The sequence below is a fragment of the Aethalodelphis obliquidens genome, unplaced genomic scaffold (assembly GCF_003676395.1).
Source record: "Aethalodelphis obliquidens isolate GAN/ISIS:26980383/991018 unplaced genomic scaffold, ASM367639v1 scaffold55, whole genome shotgun sequence".
NCBI classification, from domain to species: Eukaryota; Metazoa; Chordata; class Mammalia; order Artiodactyla; family Delphinidae; genus Aethalodelphis; species Aethalodelphis obliquidens.
In genome coordinates, this window is record NW_020837999.1 from 3104595 (window position 1) to 3123656 (window position 19062).

Here is a 19062-nt window from a genome sequence, read left to right on the forward strand (position 1 = left end):
TGTGTGTGTGTGTGTGTGTGTGTGTGTGTGTGTGTGTGTGTGTGTGTATTCATTATATAGTAGGGACTTGCTATTTCACCAGTGATTCATTTATTCAATAAACATTTATTAAGCAGCTGCTACTTCTAAGACATTGAACCCAGTCAGGGGATACAGAAATAAATCAGTGATAATCTCTTTCCTTAAGAATGATAAATAATGACCATAACAACAGCAATAAAGCGAATATTTGAAAAATACTTTCTATGTGCCAGATACTCACTTAACACCTTACATGCATTATCTCATTTATCTTTGTAGTAGGTCCTATTCTTGTTTTATGTATTTACCAAGGAGGAAAGTTAGTAAATAATAAAGCCAGGGTTTAGATTTAGGCAGCCTGGTGCCTAAGCTTGGGCTTGTAATCACCCACCACATCTCCTGTCATACACTGACCCAAAGGTAAACGGTGGGTAGGTAGAGTACTATGGGAGTTCACGGTGATCTATGAGGAGCTGGACACCACAATATCTTTAAAACCTTTAACACTTGACTGGGGTCTTATTTCTGGCATTGTGTGAGATTGACATCCTTGATATAAGTTCTCAATTTCTTCACTTATTCTTAAATTATATTTTTGGAGATGCAGATTTTTGAGTAAACTAGTAATTCTCAACCAATCATTAGTAACTCCTTTAAAAATACTATTATGAAATAGTTTAACATACAAAAAGAGCATTTTTTTAAAGATTTCACCTGTTTTTCTTTTTTAAAAAATTTAAGTATAGTTGATTTACAATGTTACGTTAATTTCTGCTGTACAGCAAAGTGATTCAGTTATACATATATATACGTTCTTTTTCTAAATATTCTTTTCCATTATGGTTTATCGCAGAATATTGAATATAGTCCTCTGTGCTATACAGTAGGACCTTGTTGTTTCAAAAAGAGCAATCTTAATGTCATTTTTACTTCCACTGGATATGAGGCTGAATTTCTTAACTGTGATTGTTTAAATTTATTCTCTCTTCAAAGAAGATAACATGGGAGATGTTGGGATAATCAAATAAATTTTCGTTTGGAGGTGGAAATACCTCATTAGTGACCTCCTGTCCAAAAATCACATTATTTGGGGGGCACTAAGGAAATTATTAATACCAGGTCAACCTCACATATAAACTAAGTTCTTACTAAATAGGTTTGAAAATTAAATGAAGAGGTGAGTATGTGTGTGTGTATGTTTTAAAATTTGCAGCTTCAAACCCATGTCACCAAGTTAACAGTGTCATTAATTTGATGTATGAAGTTGATAGTTAACAAGCACTTGATAGTAAGCAGTTAGTTATAGTATTAGCTGGGGGTAGGTTAACTATTATGTATACTGGCTTAAACATAACAGCAGCCTCGGGATTCCCCTGGCGGTCCAGTGGTTAGGACTCCACGCTTCCAAAGCAGGGGGCATGGGTTTGATCCCTGGTCAGGGAACTAAGATCCTGCATGCCGCGTGGTGCAGCCAAAAACAAACAAACCAACCAACAACCCTCCCCCTCCAGACCACAATAGCAGCCTCTTTCTTTTCATGCGAGAGTAACGGGCAGGTGAACAGAAGATGGGGCAGCCCTCCTCCATGTACTCACCCGGGGACTCAGCTGTAGGAGGCTCCACCATCTTCAATGCAGAGTCTCTAAAGTTTCCGGGAGTCATCTTTGTTCCAGCCCGACGGGGAAGAGGCCGTGGAGGGTTGAGCACGGGGAGGGGTTCTATGGGCCAGACCTGGAAGCTTCACACATCGCTTCCCTTCCCATCTCAGTGCCACACCCCAGTGCCAGGGAGGTGGGAAATACAGTCGGCTCTTGGCCTAGGAAGGGGAATTTGGATTTGGGTGAGGAGCTAGCAGTCTCTGCCACAGTTGTTAATAAAGAAATGGTTCCTTGGGGCTTCCCTGGTGGCGCAGTGGTTAAGAGTCCACCTGCCGATGCAGGGGACACGGGTTCGCGCCCCGGTCCGGGAAGATCCCACATGCTGCGGAGCGGCTGGGCCCGTGAGCCGTGGCCGCTGAGCCTGCGCGTCCGGAGCCTGTGCTCCGCAACGGGAGAGGCCACAACAGTGAGAGGGCCGAGTACCAAAAAAAAAAAAAAAAAAAGAAATGATTCCTCAAGAGGGGGTATCTTTATGTGTATGGCTTATTCATTTGGTTGTGCAGTGGAGGCTAACACAACATTGTAAAGCAATCATACTCCAATAAAAACTAATTAAAAGAAAGAAAGAAAGAAAGAAATGGTTCCTCTACCACGCCCCCATGAACACCATCTCGCAACTCGTCTTTTGAAACCCAGTGCTGGGGGTGAGATGCTTCTCATATTTTTTGGTGCTTAGGTTCATAAAAGTATTGTGTGACTTTGGCTAAAGAGATAAAGCTAACTGGAAACTATGCCTGAGGGGGAGCTAATGCAATCACATAAGGGGTTTGATAAGGTGAAGCCTGGAGAAAGGGGCAGCTTAGAGAGAAGTACCTGCCAGTTAAAGCCATTTCTCTCCCGTTCCTTTCTCACGTTCGCAGGGGAGGCTCTGAGAGTCTTCCTGGAAGCTCGGCCTCTGCTGCTCGGGGGTGGGGGTGGGGCAGTCCCCAAGCACAGTCGTTTGCTGTCGCTCTTAGAGGCAGGTGAGCAAGGTGGTACTGAAGGTGATGTCTGTGTTTTCAGGAAGCCTTGGAGTGGGCCATGAAGAACCATTTGTGGGGTCATGCTTTGTTCCTTGCCAGCAAGATGGACCCAAGGACCTACAGCTGGGTCATGAGTGGGTGAGTTGGGGACGTGCCAAGAAGACCAATGGAGCAGAGCGGCCTCCCCTCCAAAGGTGGAGGTGAGGGTGGGGAGAAATGCAAGATGCGCTGAAAGGCCCCACCCTCCAAGCATCTTTCCAATTCTAGGTTGGACGTAGCATTTCTCTTCTCCAGATCCTAATAAACTAGACACAGACACATTCTTTCTAGCTGGTAACTTGAATAAAACATTTTACTAATGTTTCCCAGGGTCAAAGTTTCCAAAAATTAAGTAGGTTTCTACATTGCAGTAGCCTTCTCTCTTTGGGAGGGTCTGCTCCGGAGAGTTCCATCAGTGAGGGGGTCGATCACTTAAGGGAAACTGACAGATCCTGACGACTGAGAGTTAGTAACTTCCTGCTTCGTCCTGCAGCACGGGTGTGGGTGCTGGGAAGTAGGGAGGGATACAGGGTAGCAGGACTGCAAGCTGTGGTAGAAAGGGGTTTATAGGACTGGGGATTAGATCCAGCAGTCTTCATCTACTGGGAGATGTCAAGACTGAAGGCATCCCTTCAGGTTACACTGGGCCACCAGGACCCAGGTGCCAGGGGGACCGGAAATAATACCCAAACCAGGACGAAATAGGAATGGAGGTGTGAGTACCTAGCCAGGAGTTTAGAACAAGGGCAATGAAACAGCTGAAGAGACTCAGAACCAAGTGGAGGTGGAGGTGTATGGGGTGCTGTAAGGGGTCAGCCCTTCAGGCTGCAGTTAGCATCCATGGACTGTCGGGGACAGATGTGTGGCAGGGGTGGGCTGGGGTGGGAGCCCTCCTATAAGGAGCAGCCTTGGGTTAGACGGAGAAAAGGATGGTACCTCAAAATTTATCTTCTCATGTTGGTTAAAGCCGCGAAGCTACCGTCTCTGCTTATCTTATATTTCAATCCCCCGTACATCCCATTGGGCAGAGAGTTGGATGAGAAAATGGACACCCACACTTTAAGTTCAGTCTGTGGGGCTAACGTCTGTCACTACCTGGGAGCCCATTCTTCACCATGGCTTCCATGAAATCTCTTTATTGCTCTGACCCTCGGTTTTCCCGGGGACTAGCGACACCACCACGTACTTCATTATGTTCAGAGACCGGAATGGTGAGAAGCACTGAACTTCTATTAGGAGAAGCACTCTGAGCTCCGGAGGAAAGGTGCTGTTAAAAAAAAGGTGGTGTTGGGCTTCCCTGGTGGCGCAGTGGTTGAGAGTCCGCCTGCCGATGCAGGGGACGCGGGTTTGTGCCCCGGTCCGGGAAGATCCCACATGCCGCGGAGCGGCTGGGCCCGTGAGCCATGGCCGCTGAGCCTGCGTGTCCGGAGCCTGTGCGCCTCAGTGGGAGAGGCCACAACAGTGAGAGGCCCGCGTACCGCAAAAAAAAAAAAAAAAAGATGGTGTTCCTAGGGATGAGTTTCCTTTGGGTTTTGGAAACGAACGTCCCACAACTCCACATTGTAGCATATATCTCGGCTACAGATTTTTGCCTTGGGCCATTGCTATCTGATGGGGCCCAGCGAATCATGAAAAATCTCTTAGTGAGTATGCTTAAACCTCAAATCAGCCATAGAGCTTATTATATCCTTGTTAAGCAGATCCCATGGTTGGTCATCAGTATGATCATTTCTGGTCCCTGCTCTACGCCTCTTGGGTTACTGAAAATGACGATATAGTGCTTGTGAGCAAAAAGCAGTAGAGACCCAGGCTAGCGATGAGCCCGGAAAACAGCACTGAGAGCTGTGGGCTTGGGGAGGAGGGCTGCTGTGGGGCAGTGGGCGTGGAGGGTGCCTGGGGAGGAGGTGCCCACCGTTGGGCTCTCAGGGGTCTTTGAAGTATTTGTGGCTCACCTCCGTGATGGACGGAGGCCTACAAAATAGTTACTCAAGAGTTAGGGAGTCAGTGCTGAAATGCCGAAGATCTTCCCCAGTAATGAGGTCTATTTGGCGTGTGTGGTGGGATGGAGATCCGAACATGGGATGGAGCAGAAGCACAACTGAAAAGAGAGACTCAAGTTCCGAAAGAAGCTGCTGCAACCAAGTACAAGTAGATGAGGCCTGTGCCTCACAGGCAAGGGGTTAGAGGCTCTCTTGGCTGGATTCCCACTGACGGACGGTCTCCTCTCTCTGCAGCTTCACCAGCACGCTGGCGCTCAACGACCCACTGCAGACCCTCTTCCAGCTCATGTCGGGAAGGATCCCACAGGCAGCCACGGTACCCTCTGTGACAGGACCCCCTCAACACCCCAGCACCCTAAGGGTTTAGGGGGTAGGGACTGCTCGGGAATGAGGCGATGGCTTTAGAGATGAAAAATAAGTAATTACTGTTGGTTAATCACCTCCCAGGTGCCTGGCCCTGTGCTAAGCGCTGTGATGCATGTTATTTCGTTTAACGCACGGAGGTAGGAATGATTAGCCCTGTTTTGCAGACGTGACGACTGAGTCCCAAAGGTGTAAAATGACCAAGATCACAGAGCTAAGAGTAGTGGAGTCAGGATGGGCCCGGGTCTGTCTGATTCCAAAGACTGTGCCCTTTCCACAATCCACCGCTACCCGCTGTGTGGCAAATAGCGAGAGAACCCGAGGCTGCTCTCCACGCTTCCCACAACCAGGCTTTCTTTCTTCCCCACCACTGCACGTGACCCTTCAAAGCTGGACATGTTAGATTCTACGTCATCAGCGTGGGATGTGGCTCAGGAGACCCTGAGGCCAGCTTGATAGTTTTCCCATTATAAGAGCGTTGATCTTTTTGTCCCAAGGTATTCCTTCCCTATCCTCAAAGTCCAATAACTTTACTGAGATATATCTTGTTGTTGACTGTCTGTGTCAGTTATTCGGGGATACAGCACGCTCTTTTAATATGTGCATCCGTATCTTACAGTTCCAGAGAAATTTCTTGAATTATATCCTTCAGTATTTATTTTGTTCTCTTATTTTGGTTTTCTTTTCAGGAACACCCTCTATACACAAAATATATATAGTTCATATATATATATATACATGAATTCTTTCTTTCTTCTTTTTTGCTGTGTGTCCATCCTGTGTGTCCCTTACTGTGTTTTCATCAGTGTCTCTTGGCTTCTGTGCTTTTTCCATTTTTGTCTTTATTTCTTTGATTTTTCTCCCACTTCTCTCCTGAGCTCTGCAGGTCACATTTACCTCCTCCTGTTCTCCACCATCTCTTTCCTCTGCTCCTGTAACTTAGCTTTAGACCCTTGCTTCATAGAACAAATTGTTTCATTATTTTACTTAAATTCATGATGAAATGTTTGGTGACAATTCTTTGTTTTGTGGAAACATTTTTCTGGTGAATGTTCTCTCTACCTTCCCCCCTCCTTTTATCTTGATGGTATATTTGTAGCGATTCTGTACTTGTTCCTTCATAGGCTTCAGGTCTTCCCTGGATGGGTTATTTATGGGAGGTTTGAGCTGGGGAGGTGCCAGGGCCATATTCCAGGGCAGCTGGCATTTCCGCATGACCTGGTGTTTTCTGCGAGCATCTTTGCTTCTCCTCAGCCAGTGGAGATGGCTGTGGGATCCCCTCCCTCTGGTATTCTCTCTGCCTCCTAAACCCACCTCTGTTCAATCTCCATTACTTTTGGAAGCCTTTTCTTGTGTTTAGAGGCTTGGATTTTTGCTGACACCTAGTTTCAATGAAAATGTACTTCACGCTTTTGCTTTTTTGCCTCTCTTATTGCTGTGGACAATTTCAAGAAAAGAAAAGAGAAATGATGACTTTCATGCCCCCTCGTCAAACCAGCTGGCTATACTGGAACATGGGGTGCACCTCACAATTCTGCCGAGGGCCTGTGCTCTGCAATGAAATTGCACCATGTCACAAAGCACTAAATGCAGGAAAAGATGTAATCAGCATACAGTCCATTGGGTCTCATTGCACTGGTAGAGTTTGCTAAATGGTCCCTACTCTTGGGTGAGAAAACCGAGGAGCCAGAGGTGATATTTGCAGTATGTGAGCCTAGTGTTTGAGAGTTTCCTAGCATTGTAGCATCCTGTAAAAGGCTAGACTTTGGTACTTATAATAAGAGGAGTAGTGGAAAAAGTATGGCAGCTGGAAAACACAGACGTGGGCTTCTGTCAGAGGCTTAACCTAGACTCTGCTCCTTACTGTTGTGGGAACTGGGCCCTGCTACTTAATCTCAGAGCCTCAGCTTTTCTTCTTTGTGGGCATTTTGATGCCTAACAGAGCTACTGTAAAAATTAAAGGGGAGAGAATATCTGAACATATCAACCACCATGCTTGGCCCACTGAAGTTAGTTAATAAGCGTTCTCTCTCTTCTCCCTCCATAGACCTGCTTTACAGTGATTTTTTTCCCAAATCGCCTGGGGGAGGAGACAGAAGAATTATTTCTAAGTTTTTGTTCTTTTAGCAAGGGCTTTTCTTTTGCTAGTCCCTTTAGTTTCAGCAAGAAAGAGCCTGGCTCACATGTTAAAATGGGGATAATAATAGTACCTAATGCACGTGACTGTTCTTAGGAGAAATGCTTATTAGCACAGGCTGTGGCCCAGGGTCAGGGTGCAGTAAGTGAGAACTGCTGTTATTATTGTGATTTATTGTCATCATCGGTCCTCATTCACACTGCATTGCCCAGATAAACAGAGTCACTATAAAATGGAGTCCGATAAAGCATCCTTTGTTCTATGGGATAATTACAAAGACAATACCAAATAACTGTGAATTGTTTTGACCTCCAGATCTTAGCTATTACTGTCAATCTCCTGCTCTATCTTTTCAGTATAACAAATTGGAGGAGAGACAGGTCTGCAAATCACCTCTTTCCTTTGCTGTGCTTCTGTGTGTGTGTGTGTGTGTGTGTGTGTGTGTGTGTGTGTGTGTGTATTTATATACATGTAATTTATAATGTGCAAACCAAGTGTAAGGCACTATGCTATGGGCTTCATCTAACTATATTATTATCAACAGTTATCCTGGGATGAAGTGAGAGAGTAGCATGGACATGTATACACTACCAAATGTAAAATGGATGGCTAGTGGGAAGCAGCTGCATAGCACAGGGAGATCAGCTCGGTGCTTTGTGACCACCTAGAGGGGTGGGATAGGGAGGGTGGGAGGGAGACGCAAGAGGGAGGGGATATGGGGATATATGTATACATATAGCTGACTCACTTTGTTATACAGCAGAAAGTAACACAACATTGTAAAGCAATTACACTCCAATAAAAATGTAAAAAAAAAAATCCTGGCAGGTAGACATCATGATCTCCATTTAAGAGATAAAGAAACAAAGGTTCAAAGACATAAAGAAACTTGCTCAAGAGGCAGGACCCCAGGTGAATCCAGGGCCCGTGTCGTTTCTGTGACATTGTGTTGTTTCCTTATTGATATTCCCTGTCCTGAAATTCCCCTTCATTCAGGAGAAGCGCGGCCCATCATTCGTGAGGGGCTTCTGCCTGCTCCCACTTCTCTGATTATACTCTACCGCCCCCTCGTGGAGCTCTGCTGCCTCTGCATGGTCACCAGAGGAAGGGGACACAGTGCTGGCTGGGCCACTTGGCCTGGTTTTCTCACTCCTCAAGAGGCGATAGGAATTAGAATTCACAGGGTTGTTGTGAAGATTAAAGAAGGTGATGTGTGAGAGACGGCTTTGGCTTTGTAAAACCAGAAAACGTTAGCCATTTGGTAATAGGTATCAAGGAGCCCAGTGTTCCCCTGTCTTCTAACTGGCTTCTAACTCTTCCCATGAACCAAGGGTATTTGATCCTCTGCCTCCCACTGAAACATCAGTTGGTTTTTTTTGATTTTGTCCCTAGCTATTGGGGTTAGGGGCACCAGGAGGAAATCTGAAAATTATGGACCAAGAGTGTCATTCCATTTATCTACTCCCAACGTCCCTGTGTGTGTGTGTGTGTATGTATGTGTGTAATGTGTCTGTCTGCCTGCCTATTCATCCTTCTAAGAGTTTTGCTTTTTTAAAAAGAGAACGCAAAATCAATGAGTGGCCACATTGCCGGCAGCATAATGGGCGTTCCCGGAAAACCAGGAAATAGACAACAACCTTCCTTACTTACCTATATTCTGGTCAGGGCTACATTACTCAGTCAATTTTCAATTTTTCTGCTGCTTTTCAGTGTTGTGGGGATGAGCAGTGGGGAGACTGGAGGCCGCACTTGGCTGTGATTCTGTCGAATGAAGGTGGGGACCCGGAGCTGTATCAGCGCACGATTGTCACCATGGGGGACACCCTGGGTAAGCAGACACCAGTTCCATCCCCTCCTCTCCTCTATTTCCAGGCCAGCTTTAACCACTCTGTGCTTAGATTCCTAGGTTCTGTGTTGGGCCCGAGTCTATGCCTCAGGCTTTCCTTTGACCCAGGAGCCTCCGTGTTTTGGGGACAGAAACTCCAGGGAGAAGGGTGTCCTTCTTGCCTTTCTGTTTCCCAGTTTTCCGCTGCGAGCCCGTGCAGGCCAGGCCCCTGAGACTCTGGGGTCTGCCACTGTAGGAGGCTCCCCTGAGTAGGTGATTCCTATGCCTGGGTCAGATTCCCGTGCAGATGGAGTTAACACATGGGGGCATCTCGCCTACTGTTGTTGTTAGTCCCGCGGTGACCCAGCTCAACCAGATAGGAAATTCTATTTTTGCCTGAACTACCCTGGGTAATCGTATAATCTTTATTTCTATCACCTCTCTGTGAATGTGGCCTCATAAACACTTAGGGGCTGTTAAATGTTCCAGATCAGTGGTTCTCAGATTTGGTCAAGGGCCAGAACGTCTAGAAATCATCGCTTTGTGGCACTTTGTGAAATACCGCTCTGCTAAACTTAAAATAGCTACGCGTAAGGTTGTGCCCAGTCAAATGGCAGGTTGTTCAGCACCTGGGTAGAAAGAGAACTAACTTTTGCCGAACCTTCTTGGGTGCCGGGCCCCGTGCTAGTTACTTTACCTATTTGAATTAATTCAATGTTGAGGTAATGGAAAATGTATGGGAGAACATTTTAAAACTGGGAACAATTTGGTAATGAATGTAATTTTTATGATCACTGGGAAAGGTCTTCTATTGTTTGACTTTAGCAGGGGAGGCATTAGTGCCCCAAGAAGCCTAGTTTAAAAACTGCTACTCCCAACGGCCAGCTTCTCTGCTCGGGTGTAGGCATTTCTACCCATTTCTCCCTCTCCAGAAGGACTAAAATGCTTAGAAACGTCCTCATTGAAAATCCATTAGGGGGAACGTGAAATAGTGCCTTATTCTGGCTGAAGAGAAGTGAAATAATGTCGGAGGCCAAAAATGCAGTAGGAGAGGGAGTGGGGTTTGGGGTCTGTGACTCGTAGTGTGAAAAGCTCGTTCCTTTATCCCCATGAGGCTCTCCGCTCCGACCCCCAAGCTCCTCTCCAGCCCTCGCCCATCCCCCCCAGGTGGTGGGTCCTCACGTGGGCGTGTTCCGTGACCGGGGCTTGTTCTCCTCCTGCAGCTGGGAAGGGGCTGGTGGAAGCAGCTCACTTCTGCTACCTCATGGCTCACGTGCCCTTCGGCTCCTATACCGTGAAGACAGACCACCTGGCCTTGCTGGGCAGTAGCCACAGGTATGCGATCTTCTGGGGGAAAGGGAGTGGGAAGGACATCTTCCAGGTGATTCGTTTAGCCCTTGCTGGGCTTCATGGCTCCATTTTCCATTGTCTTGTGTGAATTTCGGCCACTGCTGGTCCCCTCCTCTGGGATGGTTTTCCGCACAGGTAGGCTCTGGCGGAGGAGATGCCGGGTGGGTGCCGCATCACACCGCCAGGGGGCCTCAGGTCCAGGCCCTGCTCCGGGGAAGCTGTGAACTGGTGCCTGTGGGTTGCATTGTACCCCTATGGCCACTCGGTGGCGCCCTGGCTCCGTGATCAGAGAGTGACTCTTTAGAAAATGCTTAGCGGGAGCGCGGCGGCTTGAGCCTCTGCGTCAGGCAGCTCTGGACCAGTTCTCAGAGCCCGCCTTGGGCAAAAACCGAAAGTGGAAGACGTTTGTCTAGCCATCACACCCTACACTGACTTGGGGCACAAGCTACTCAGAGTCCCGCCTGTCATTTATTCCCTGCTGGCCGTAGTATTAGGCTTTTCACACAGAAGGACCTTAATAATCCCCTAGACAATGAATAAACGGACAAAAAGACCAGCTTGCTCTCTAGCTGCCCTCCACATTCTAGATCTCTCTTTCTCTTTCCCTGTAATAGTTAAGATTTCCTACGCTCTTACATTGTGCCAGCCGTTTTATTTGCACTATTTCCTTTAATCATTACACATTTACCCTGTGAAGAAGGTACGCTTTTAATCTTCACTTTATAGAGGAGGGAAACCAAGGCACAGAGAGGTTAAGTAACTTGTCTAAGATGGTACAGCTAGTGTGGGGTCAGGTTGGACTTGGAGTCCAGACTGTCAGGCTTTTCTTTGTAGAAACGCATCCTCTCATAGCCTGTCTGTCAAGGTCACGGTCTCTGATAGCACCTAGCTGGCTTGTCAAAGAGGCCTGTCTGGGCCAAATGGGACAGTAAGTGAAACGGTTTAATGTGTCCCCCTCCTATGTTTATATTGTACGAGGATGTTTCTGGAGATACAGTCCTGACCCCAGGCATAGCCCCTGTGATTATGATTTCAAACCTCACAGCAGCTGTTTTGGGACCCGTGAGGACTCTGAGGGCCCCTCAGATCACATTCACCCAGCCTGCTTCCTCACTGGAATGAACCTCCAGCACAGGGACCATCTTCTGATTTGGGGCTCCACAGTGCTACCCTCTCTGTGCCGGGCCTTCTTTCTTCAGTGCTTCCGAACATCACATCACTCCCTCTTTTCTGCTCTTCTGCTCAGGCTATGGTGGCCTCTCACAGACGCCCGCTCTGGGTTCTCAGGGCACTAAGGCTGGCTCTCAGCGTGCTTACGGGGAGGACCCAGTGCCCCACTGAGCTGGGTGTGAGAGCAGCTTGCCTTACGTGACCCTCCAGTAAAGATGGCAGCGACCTCCCCCTCCCCCCAGTCTCTCCCCCTCGCCTTCCCCCAGAGCCTCTCGAGGTGCAGATTCTCTTTCCATTCTTGGAGCTGCCCCAAGGGTCAGCCCAGGACAGAGACTCTACCATGAATGGATGCAGCTGGTGTTTGGCCATCTACTAGGATTTAAATCTGTCCCCACCTCAATCTCTTTTATTCTTATTCCCTGGTTTTTAGTCAAGAGTTTTTGAAATTTGCAACAACTGAGGCTATCCAGAGGACGGAAATCTTCGAGTACTGTCAGATGCTGGGCCGCCCCAAATCCTTCATCCCTTCTTTCCAGGTAACTGAACCCTCATGAGGCCACCACCTTAGCTGCGTCACATGGCTGTGGGCCACCGGGTTTTCCGCCTTGCTATCTGGCACGTAGTGGCTGGGCTAAGTCATCCACTGGACTTTTCCTCATTAGCTGGAATGTGGGAAGGGTTAGGATGTCTTTCTAGGTCCCCTAAAGGTTTGCATTTTAAGATAGGAAAGCAAGACGCTGCAGCAGCCTCTGTGCTGGGGGCTCCTGCCTCACTGCTGACAATGAGAATCGTGCCAGCAGCCCTGGGGCTCCCCCGCTGTCTGTAGCTCCCTCTGTTCTTCTGTCTCCAGATCGCTCCACTTCTCCTCAGCCCCACGGTCATCCTGCTGGGAGCGGGAGCAAGAAGACCCAACTGGGGTTCTTCACCCTTCCTCCTCTCCTCTGACCTGCCGCTCCCATCTCTTTTGGATGACTCTGTTTTTGTTTTTTTTTTTTTGCGGTCCGCGGGCCTCTCACTGTTGTGGCCTCTCCCATTGTGGAGCACAGGCTCCGGACGCGCAGGCTCAGCGGCCATGGCTCACGGGCCCAGCCGCTCCGCGGCATGTGGGATCTTCCCGGACCGGGGCACGAACCCATCCCCTGCATCGGCAGGCGGACTCTCAATGACTGCGCCACCAGGGAAGCCCTGGATGACTCTGTTTTTAACTCTGGAAATTCCTCCCTGCTCTGTCCTTGGCCCCCATCCTCCTCTCTTCCCCCCAGGGCTGCAGCTGTGCAGGTGGTGTCCACGCAGGTTCTAACCTCTCTTCTCAACCTCTCTACTGGATGCCCTGTTGTCCCCTTAAATCCATAATGACTCCTTCTGTGCCTGTATTGAGAGTGCACTCGGTGGCAACAACACACACACACATGCACACCACCACCACCAAACACAAAACAAAGGCTTGGAAATGAATGAATTGCTGCCTATAGGGCAATGACCCAGTTGGTATCTTCTTTAAGAGTTTTACCAAAGACCCACCTTCTCCAGCAGAGCCCTGCCTGAACAGCTCCTTTGGGTCCATGCAGGTCTTCAGTCTCTTTCTTTCTGTTCTGTAGTCATCCCACCTCTCAGCTGTCTTTGGACCGATAGCAGTGAGATTAGCTGTTTTTAGGGAATGAGTTCTACACGCCTGGAACTGTGTTATGGTGCTTTGACTGTATGATTTCTAATCCTGTGGTAATCCGGGCATGATTACCCCCCTTTTACAAGACAGGTTCCAAGGAGTTACATGCTATTGGCTCACATCTCTTGGGTACCATTTGTTCTAAGGACTTTACATGGATTATCTCACTGAATCTTTACAACAGCCAAGGGGTAGATCATATTATCATCCCCATATTATAGTGAGGAAACCAAGGCACAGAGAGGAGGTGGGGTAACTAGCTCAATGTGCCACACCCAGCATGGAGTTGGGATTTGAACTTGAGTCTGTCTGATTTCCAGCCCTCAAGCTCCATTTAGTTCTGTCACTCATGCTTCTCTGAGTCCTTACCTGTCTCTGTCTGTACACTCCCTTGGGCTTGAAGTCCCTTCAAGCACCTCAGTCATTTTTTCTTCTTTTATCCGTCCTCCTGGTGCCTGGTCCTGTGCCCCACATACACCAGGCTTCCCAGAGATGTGGGCTGCCTGATAAGAGTCCAGTGCATTTCCATGTTGCCCGGAGCCTAGGGAGATTCAGCTGATGTGCCTTCCAGCCCTTCCTCTATGAGGACGGAACTGCAGACTGGATTTGGAATTGTGCTCATACACAGATAGAACGCCCCAAATGGCACAAGGCCCTCTTTAATATTTGGATCCAGAGTTAGAGGAAGTTGGCAGTCAGCTGACTTCCAAGAAGTCTTATCTCCACTTCTCTCCTTCTGTCCCTGCCTGGATGGGCTCATCACTGGCCCTGCTCCTCTTCACAGGTGTATAAGCTCCTTTATGCTTCCCGTCTGGCAGATTACGGCCTTGCATCCCAGGCCTTGCATTACTGCGAAGCCATTGGCACAGCCCTCCTGAGCCAGGGAGAGAACAGTCACCCTGTGCTATTAGTGGAACTCATCAAGGTGAGCTTCTCAGAGGGTTCTCTGCAGGTGTGTTATCTTCAGCGTTCAGAGGAAGCTATTGTAAAGTGGCTCAGACACCCCATTTCATCTTCTTTGCACATGCTGTAAAATTGGAGCCCGTGGCTGTCTTTGACCACATATGCATGTCCAGATGTGATAAGCAGAGGCCTGACACTGCACAAAGAAGGATGCTATGGGCGGGGATGGCGGCGGGGAGGGACGCAGTGAAATTGGGGGACTGAAAACCAGGCATGTGCTATGCAGGACATTCATTCTTGCATCTGCTTTTTTGGTACAGTAAAACTGCCTGTTACGGTGAACTCTTCTAATGATAAAAGCTGGGCTTAGAAAATATATTTTAGGGGTTAAAACAGGAAATGATCCTTATTAAAATGCTTTTAAAGGCATGGAATATTTTATCACATGTGAGATACATTCAAAAAGAGAAAACAAAAACATATCAACCTTTAGTTCCTGAGAAAGAAAACCATCAGGCAAATAATTGTTCCAATTAATTGAAGAAAAATCCATTAGCTGAGAGTAAAAAGGCAGCCTACCGTCAATTTTTTCTTCGCTTTAGATGAGGCCCAGTGTTGGATTCTGTAATCAATAAAATCTGCGGGACTGAGCCCCCTTCATGGCAAATTTCTGCCAACAGGATGATGGTTGTAGGCAGCTCAGGACCCAGAATGGAGGAGTAGGGAAGTCTGGGAACTTCATGATGGAATAGCCTTACGATACAGGCAGTCCCTCGACCAGCAGCACAGGCGTCTCCTTGTAGGGAGCTTGTTAGAAATGCGGAATCTCAGGTCCCACAGATTTCTGGGATCAGAACCAGCATTTTAGCAAAGGTCCCAGGTGGTTCCTACTGGGCTTGAAGCTTGAGAAGCGCTGCTCCTGAGGGCAGCCTTGCAGAGACATAAAGCAGAGTGACAGTTTCTTCCCTGTTGCTCTCCTCCTCCCCTGTTGCTAGTTTATTTAGTGTCTAGCAACAGGAGGGGTTAAGTGTTGGTTTATGTTGCAATTCGGGGAAGATATCTGCTGAATTTGCTGTTTGGCAATTCTTTGTGATCTGGTTTACGAGTCAAGGCTCCCTTCTTTCTTCTTACTGCCTCTCCCCGTGGTCTGTCCATTTCACTCACTTCTCTCTCTCCTTTTCCCTCTCTTACCATCTGGAAACCTGGTACAGCTTGCAGAGAGACTGAAGCTGTCAGATCCTCTGGTTTTAGAACGCCACCGCCGTCACCGAGGAGACAGGGACCTGGAGCCGGACTGGCTGGTACACCTTCGGGGGCATCACAAGGAGCTGCAGGTAAGTGGGGGGCAGGTCAGCAGGGTGGGCCTCTGTTTCCCTCTTGTCTGCCCTAGACCCAGAGTAGGTAGGCATGGAGGGCTCTGGGGGTCTCCTGTCACCCATGAGGCACAGCCTGATTGGGAAAGGGGTGGCACTCAGCTTCCCCGCTGCGCCCGGGTGGAAACATTTTCCTGTGTTTGATGGGAGACAGTGGGGCCCTCTTCCAAAGCACCCAGCCACCCTTCTCTGTGGTCCCAGAAAATACATTTTCTGACCATCAAAGCTTCCATCTCTCTGTGAGGAACAATGGCTCACAGTGGCCCTTGTCACTTTCATGTAATGTAGGGCAATTGCTTAAAAGACTTCTGGGCCTTTCCTTTTTTTGTTCTGACAATTGCAAAAGCGGCAGGTAGTAACTGTTATACAGTAATTGGAACAGGGCCTCCTCCATGTTGTTTCTCCCTCTGTCGCTGAGAAAGGGCAGGGGGATTTTTTTAGGCACACACGGCCCGTGCTTCCTACATGTGCTGTGGGCTCTGGGGCCCACGGTTTCATTCCCTCCTCTTGCCCCTTCCCCTGGGAGAGGATGCTGCCCTGGTTCCTGACTGCTCTGGGCAGAGCTGGGAGGTAGGAAGGGCTGAGGCTGCCCCTCCCCCTCCCCCTCCCCCTCCAGCCCCTGCATTCACCTGCGACTCCCTTACCTTATCACTCCTGAAGTTTCTTTTCTGACTTAATTTTAAACCGTGGTTCAGTGTTTTTGTTTTTCTTTGTGTTGCTTAAGAGGTGTTTACTTTATCTTAATAGCAAAAGGTAGCAGGAGACATTGGGGATCCTTGCTCTGCTCACTCGGATATTTTGGGAGCCAGAAAAACAACAGGTACCCAAACCAATGAACTGAATGTGTAATAGCTGACTCTCAGGATCTGATTAGACGAGATAACGCAACCTAAAAGACTCTCCCCCTTCCCTTCCTGGAGTGCCTTCCTTGCCTGTGTCGATCTGACTCAGTGGTCTGGGCCCCCCCTCTCCACACAGCTCTGCTGACCACAGGCATCCCTGACACTTTTTTTTTCCTTTTTTAAATTAATTAATTGATTTATTTTTGACTGCGTTGGGTCTTTGTTGTTGTGCGTGGGCTTCAGTAGTTGTGGCACGTGGGCTCCGTAGTTGTGGCACACGGGCTTAGTTGCTCCGCGGCACGTGGGATCTTCCCAGACCAGGGCTTGAACCCGTGTCCCCTGCATTGGCAGGCAGATTCTCAACCACTGTGCCTCCAGGGAAGCCCCCGTCCCTGACACTTCTGTTTCTGCATTATTAGAGGTTTTGCTTCACATTCAGGTTTTAATCTTGTTATGTTGTGTTGTTATCTAATTGCTTCACTTGTGTCAGTACTGTCTCCCTAGCTGAATACATTCTTTGAGGTGGTGGGTTATCTGTATTTCATGTTAGCGGTGGGGACATAGGAAGCGCATAGGAACGGTGTTTGAGCATCAGTTGCCGCACGCATGAAATAGGTTTCAAAGTGTTTTCAACAGACCCCTCCTCTCCCTTCAGGATGCCTCTGAGTGTTGGGTTGGGCAGACGTTGTTACCCCAGTTAATTCTGTGCCCTTTCCCCAAACAGCACTCCCTGGTGGGGTCAGGATGGGGCCTCATCTTTTTACTTCCGGCTGTTTCCCAGCCTTTTTCGCTTCCTTCAGGGATAAGCGAGGGGGCAGCAAGGAAGGGCAGGCCTTGGTTTCTGTTTCCCAGCTTTGCTGCTGCATCCCAGAATCTGGGAGGGTGAAGGGCTGCAAGAGAGCAGGCTGGGTGTTTCTGAGTGGCCACTTCCGCTGGGAAGCAGCTGTATCTCCTGTCACCCAATGGAGCAGGTGGGTCAGATGACCACACCAGTTCCATAACCTTGGGGCAGCCATTGTCCCCGTCCACACCTTGGTCTGTCTCTTCAGCAACACGGCAGAGCCAGAATGAATACCACCAAGGTCCCTTCCTGGGCCAAGGTTCTGCTTCTTTAAAGCAAAGCCATCATTTCTGTAGTCTGATTTGGGTTTTAACTGGCAACGTTCTAAGTTTCAAGTACCTAGTCCCTTAGGAGATCCTTAAAAGAGAACGTTTATCCAAATGCAAAAAATTGTGGAGTTAAATGAGATGGTAATTTCTGCCCTCCCAACCCGCTGGCTTAAGGCTCAGAGATCATACAAGGTAGTGAGGGAAATGGTTTTGTAAACTCTGAGTCATCAGTGGTGAGAGGTGTTACAATTACTGCTGTGTTGTACTTGTCATCACATCGATGGCAGCCACACCAAGTGGCCTGTCCTTGTCACTGCTTTCCAAAGGGCGGGATTGTTCCTGGTGTGATTAGTCCACACAAGTGCCACGTTACAGGTCTCACTTCCTCCTCTTTGCCCTATGTCCTTAGATGACACTTTCTACCAGGATCTTTCTGGACATCAAGGCAACTCAGAAGCCCTTGGGGACCGCTCAGCCCTGTGGCCAACACTGGAGCCGATGGGCCCGGCCCAGCCCAGCCCACAGCAGCCCTTTCCCCTCCAGCCCAGCTCCTACCCAGCAGGAGGAGGTTCCGGGCAGACGGGGGTCCCGGTGCCTCTTTACTCAGTTCCTGAGGCCCATCTGCCAGGGACCGGTGGCAGCGTGGCAGTGACAGGGACTCCTGGAGGAAGGGCCTGGGAGGAAGCCCAGCAGATGCACCCGCCCCCCGGTAAGACCTGCCAGCGAGGCAGCGAACTTGGGTGACAAGGTATCTAGGGGTGCAAGCAGAAGAGGGAGGTGCAGGGACCAGTGCAGGGTGTGGGGTGGGAGCTGGTAAAGCCCTGAGTGGTGGGTGTGCACATGACTGAGGGCCTGGTACTTCACGTTCTTCTGAGGGAGACGGCTCTCTCCCAGTCCAGCCCATGTGTCTACTGGGACAAGCATAGCACAGCCAACCGCAGCCACTCTTGCCATCCCCTTGGATTCTGTAGTTTCTAGGATCTCGGCTGGAGAAGGCAAGGAAATGCCACCTGTGCCTGGAGCTGTAGTTTAGGCCAAGTCCTCTTTCTGAAGTCATCAGTGTCAGGGACCGTGGGCAGAGGCTTGTGCTTCTGTCTTCTCCCATCAGACCTTGGACAACAGGGGCCGAGTATGGGTGAGCATTGCTGAGTGATGCCAGGGAAGTGTGGGAAACCACGCAGAAGGATCCGATCTTAGAGCTTCTAAGACAAGGTCCTGTCCAAGATGGGAGACTCACATGGAGGGGAAGGTCAGGGAGGATCCCTGCGATCCAGCTTGATGTGGCCCTGATTTCCGGGGTTCCTGAGGAATGACCTTGGTTCAGGGTGAAGGTTGGGTGAGCAGCATGTCCTGGGGTGGCTGGAATTCAGAGGCTTGTGCAAATGGACTTTGCATTTACTGCGATGCACTTGGGGCTATGGGCTCAGAGCTCCGGCTGCTTTGCAGTTAGGAAAGCCAACTGTGTCCCCATTACCCTTCCTCAGGATAGATGGGAAAGGCCCCACTTCACATCACGATTTCTGTTGTGTTTTGTGCCATAGGAGAGAACACAGTGTCTCCAGAAACCTTCCAGCATCCTGATGGGCAGAAGGTTGTTTCCAAACCGCAGGTGAGAGGACAGAGCCCAGCAGATGCGGTGCCCA

At 49.0% G+C, this 19062-nt stretch overlaps 1 protein-coding gene across 6 annotated transcripts in view; it reads left to right on the forward strand.

Moving 5' to 3' along the window:
- SEC16B (SEC16 homolog B, endoplasmic reticulum export factor) overlaps positions 1–19062 on the forward strand; it is a 107346-nt gene that overhangs the window by 81102 nt on the left and 7182 nt on the right. For all 6 annotated transcript variants that reach the window (XM_027086229.1, XM_027086230.1, XM_027086234.1 and 3 more), the window contains exons 14-23: positions 2682–2779; positions 4915–4996; positions 8891–9008; positions 10229–10340; positions 11956–12061; positions 13976–14116; positions 15306–15428; positions 16215–16287; positions 17829–18128; positions 18961–19028. In XM_027086229.1, the coding sequence (XP_026942030.1) occupies positions 2682–2779; positions 4915–4996; positions 8891–9008; positions 10229–10340; positions 11956–12061; positions 13976–14116; positions 15306–15428; positions 16215–16287; positions 17829–18128; positions 18961–19028 (1221 nt within the window). The remainder of the gene's footprint in view (positions 1–2681; positions 2780–4914; positions 4997–8890; positions 9009–10228; positions 10341–11955; positions 12062–13975; positions 14117–15305; positions 15429–16214; positions 16288–17828; positions 18129–18960; positions 19029–19062) is intronic.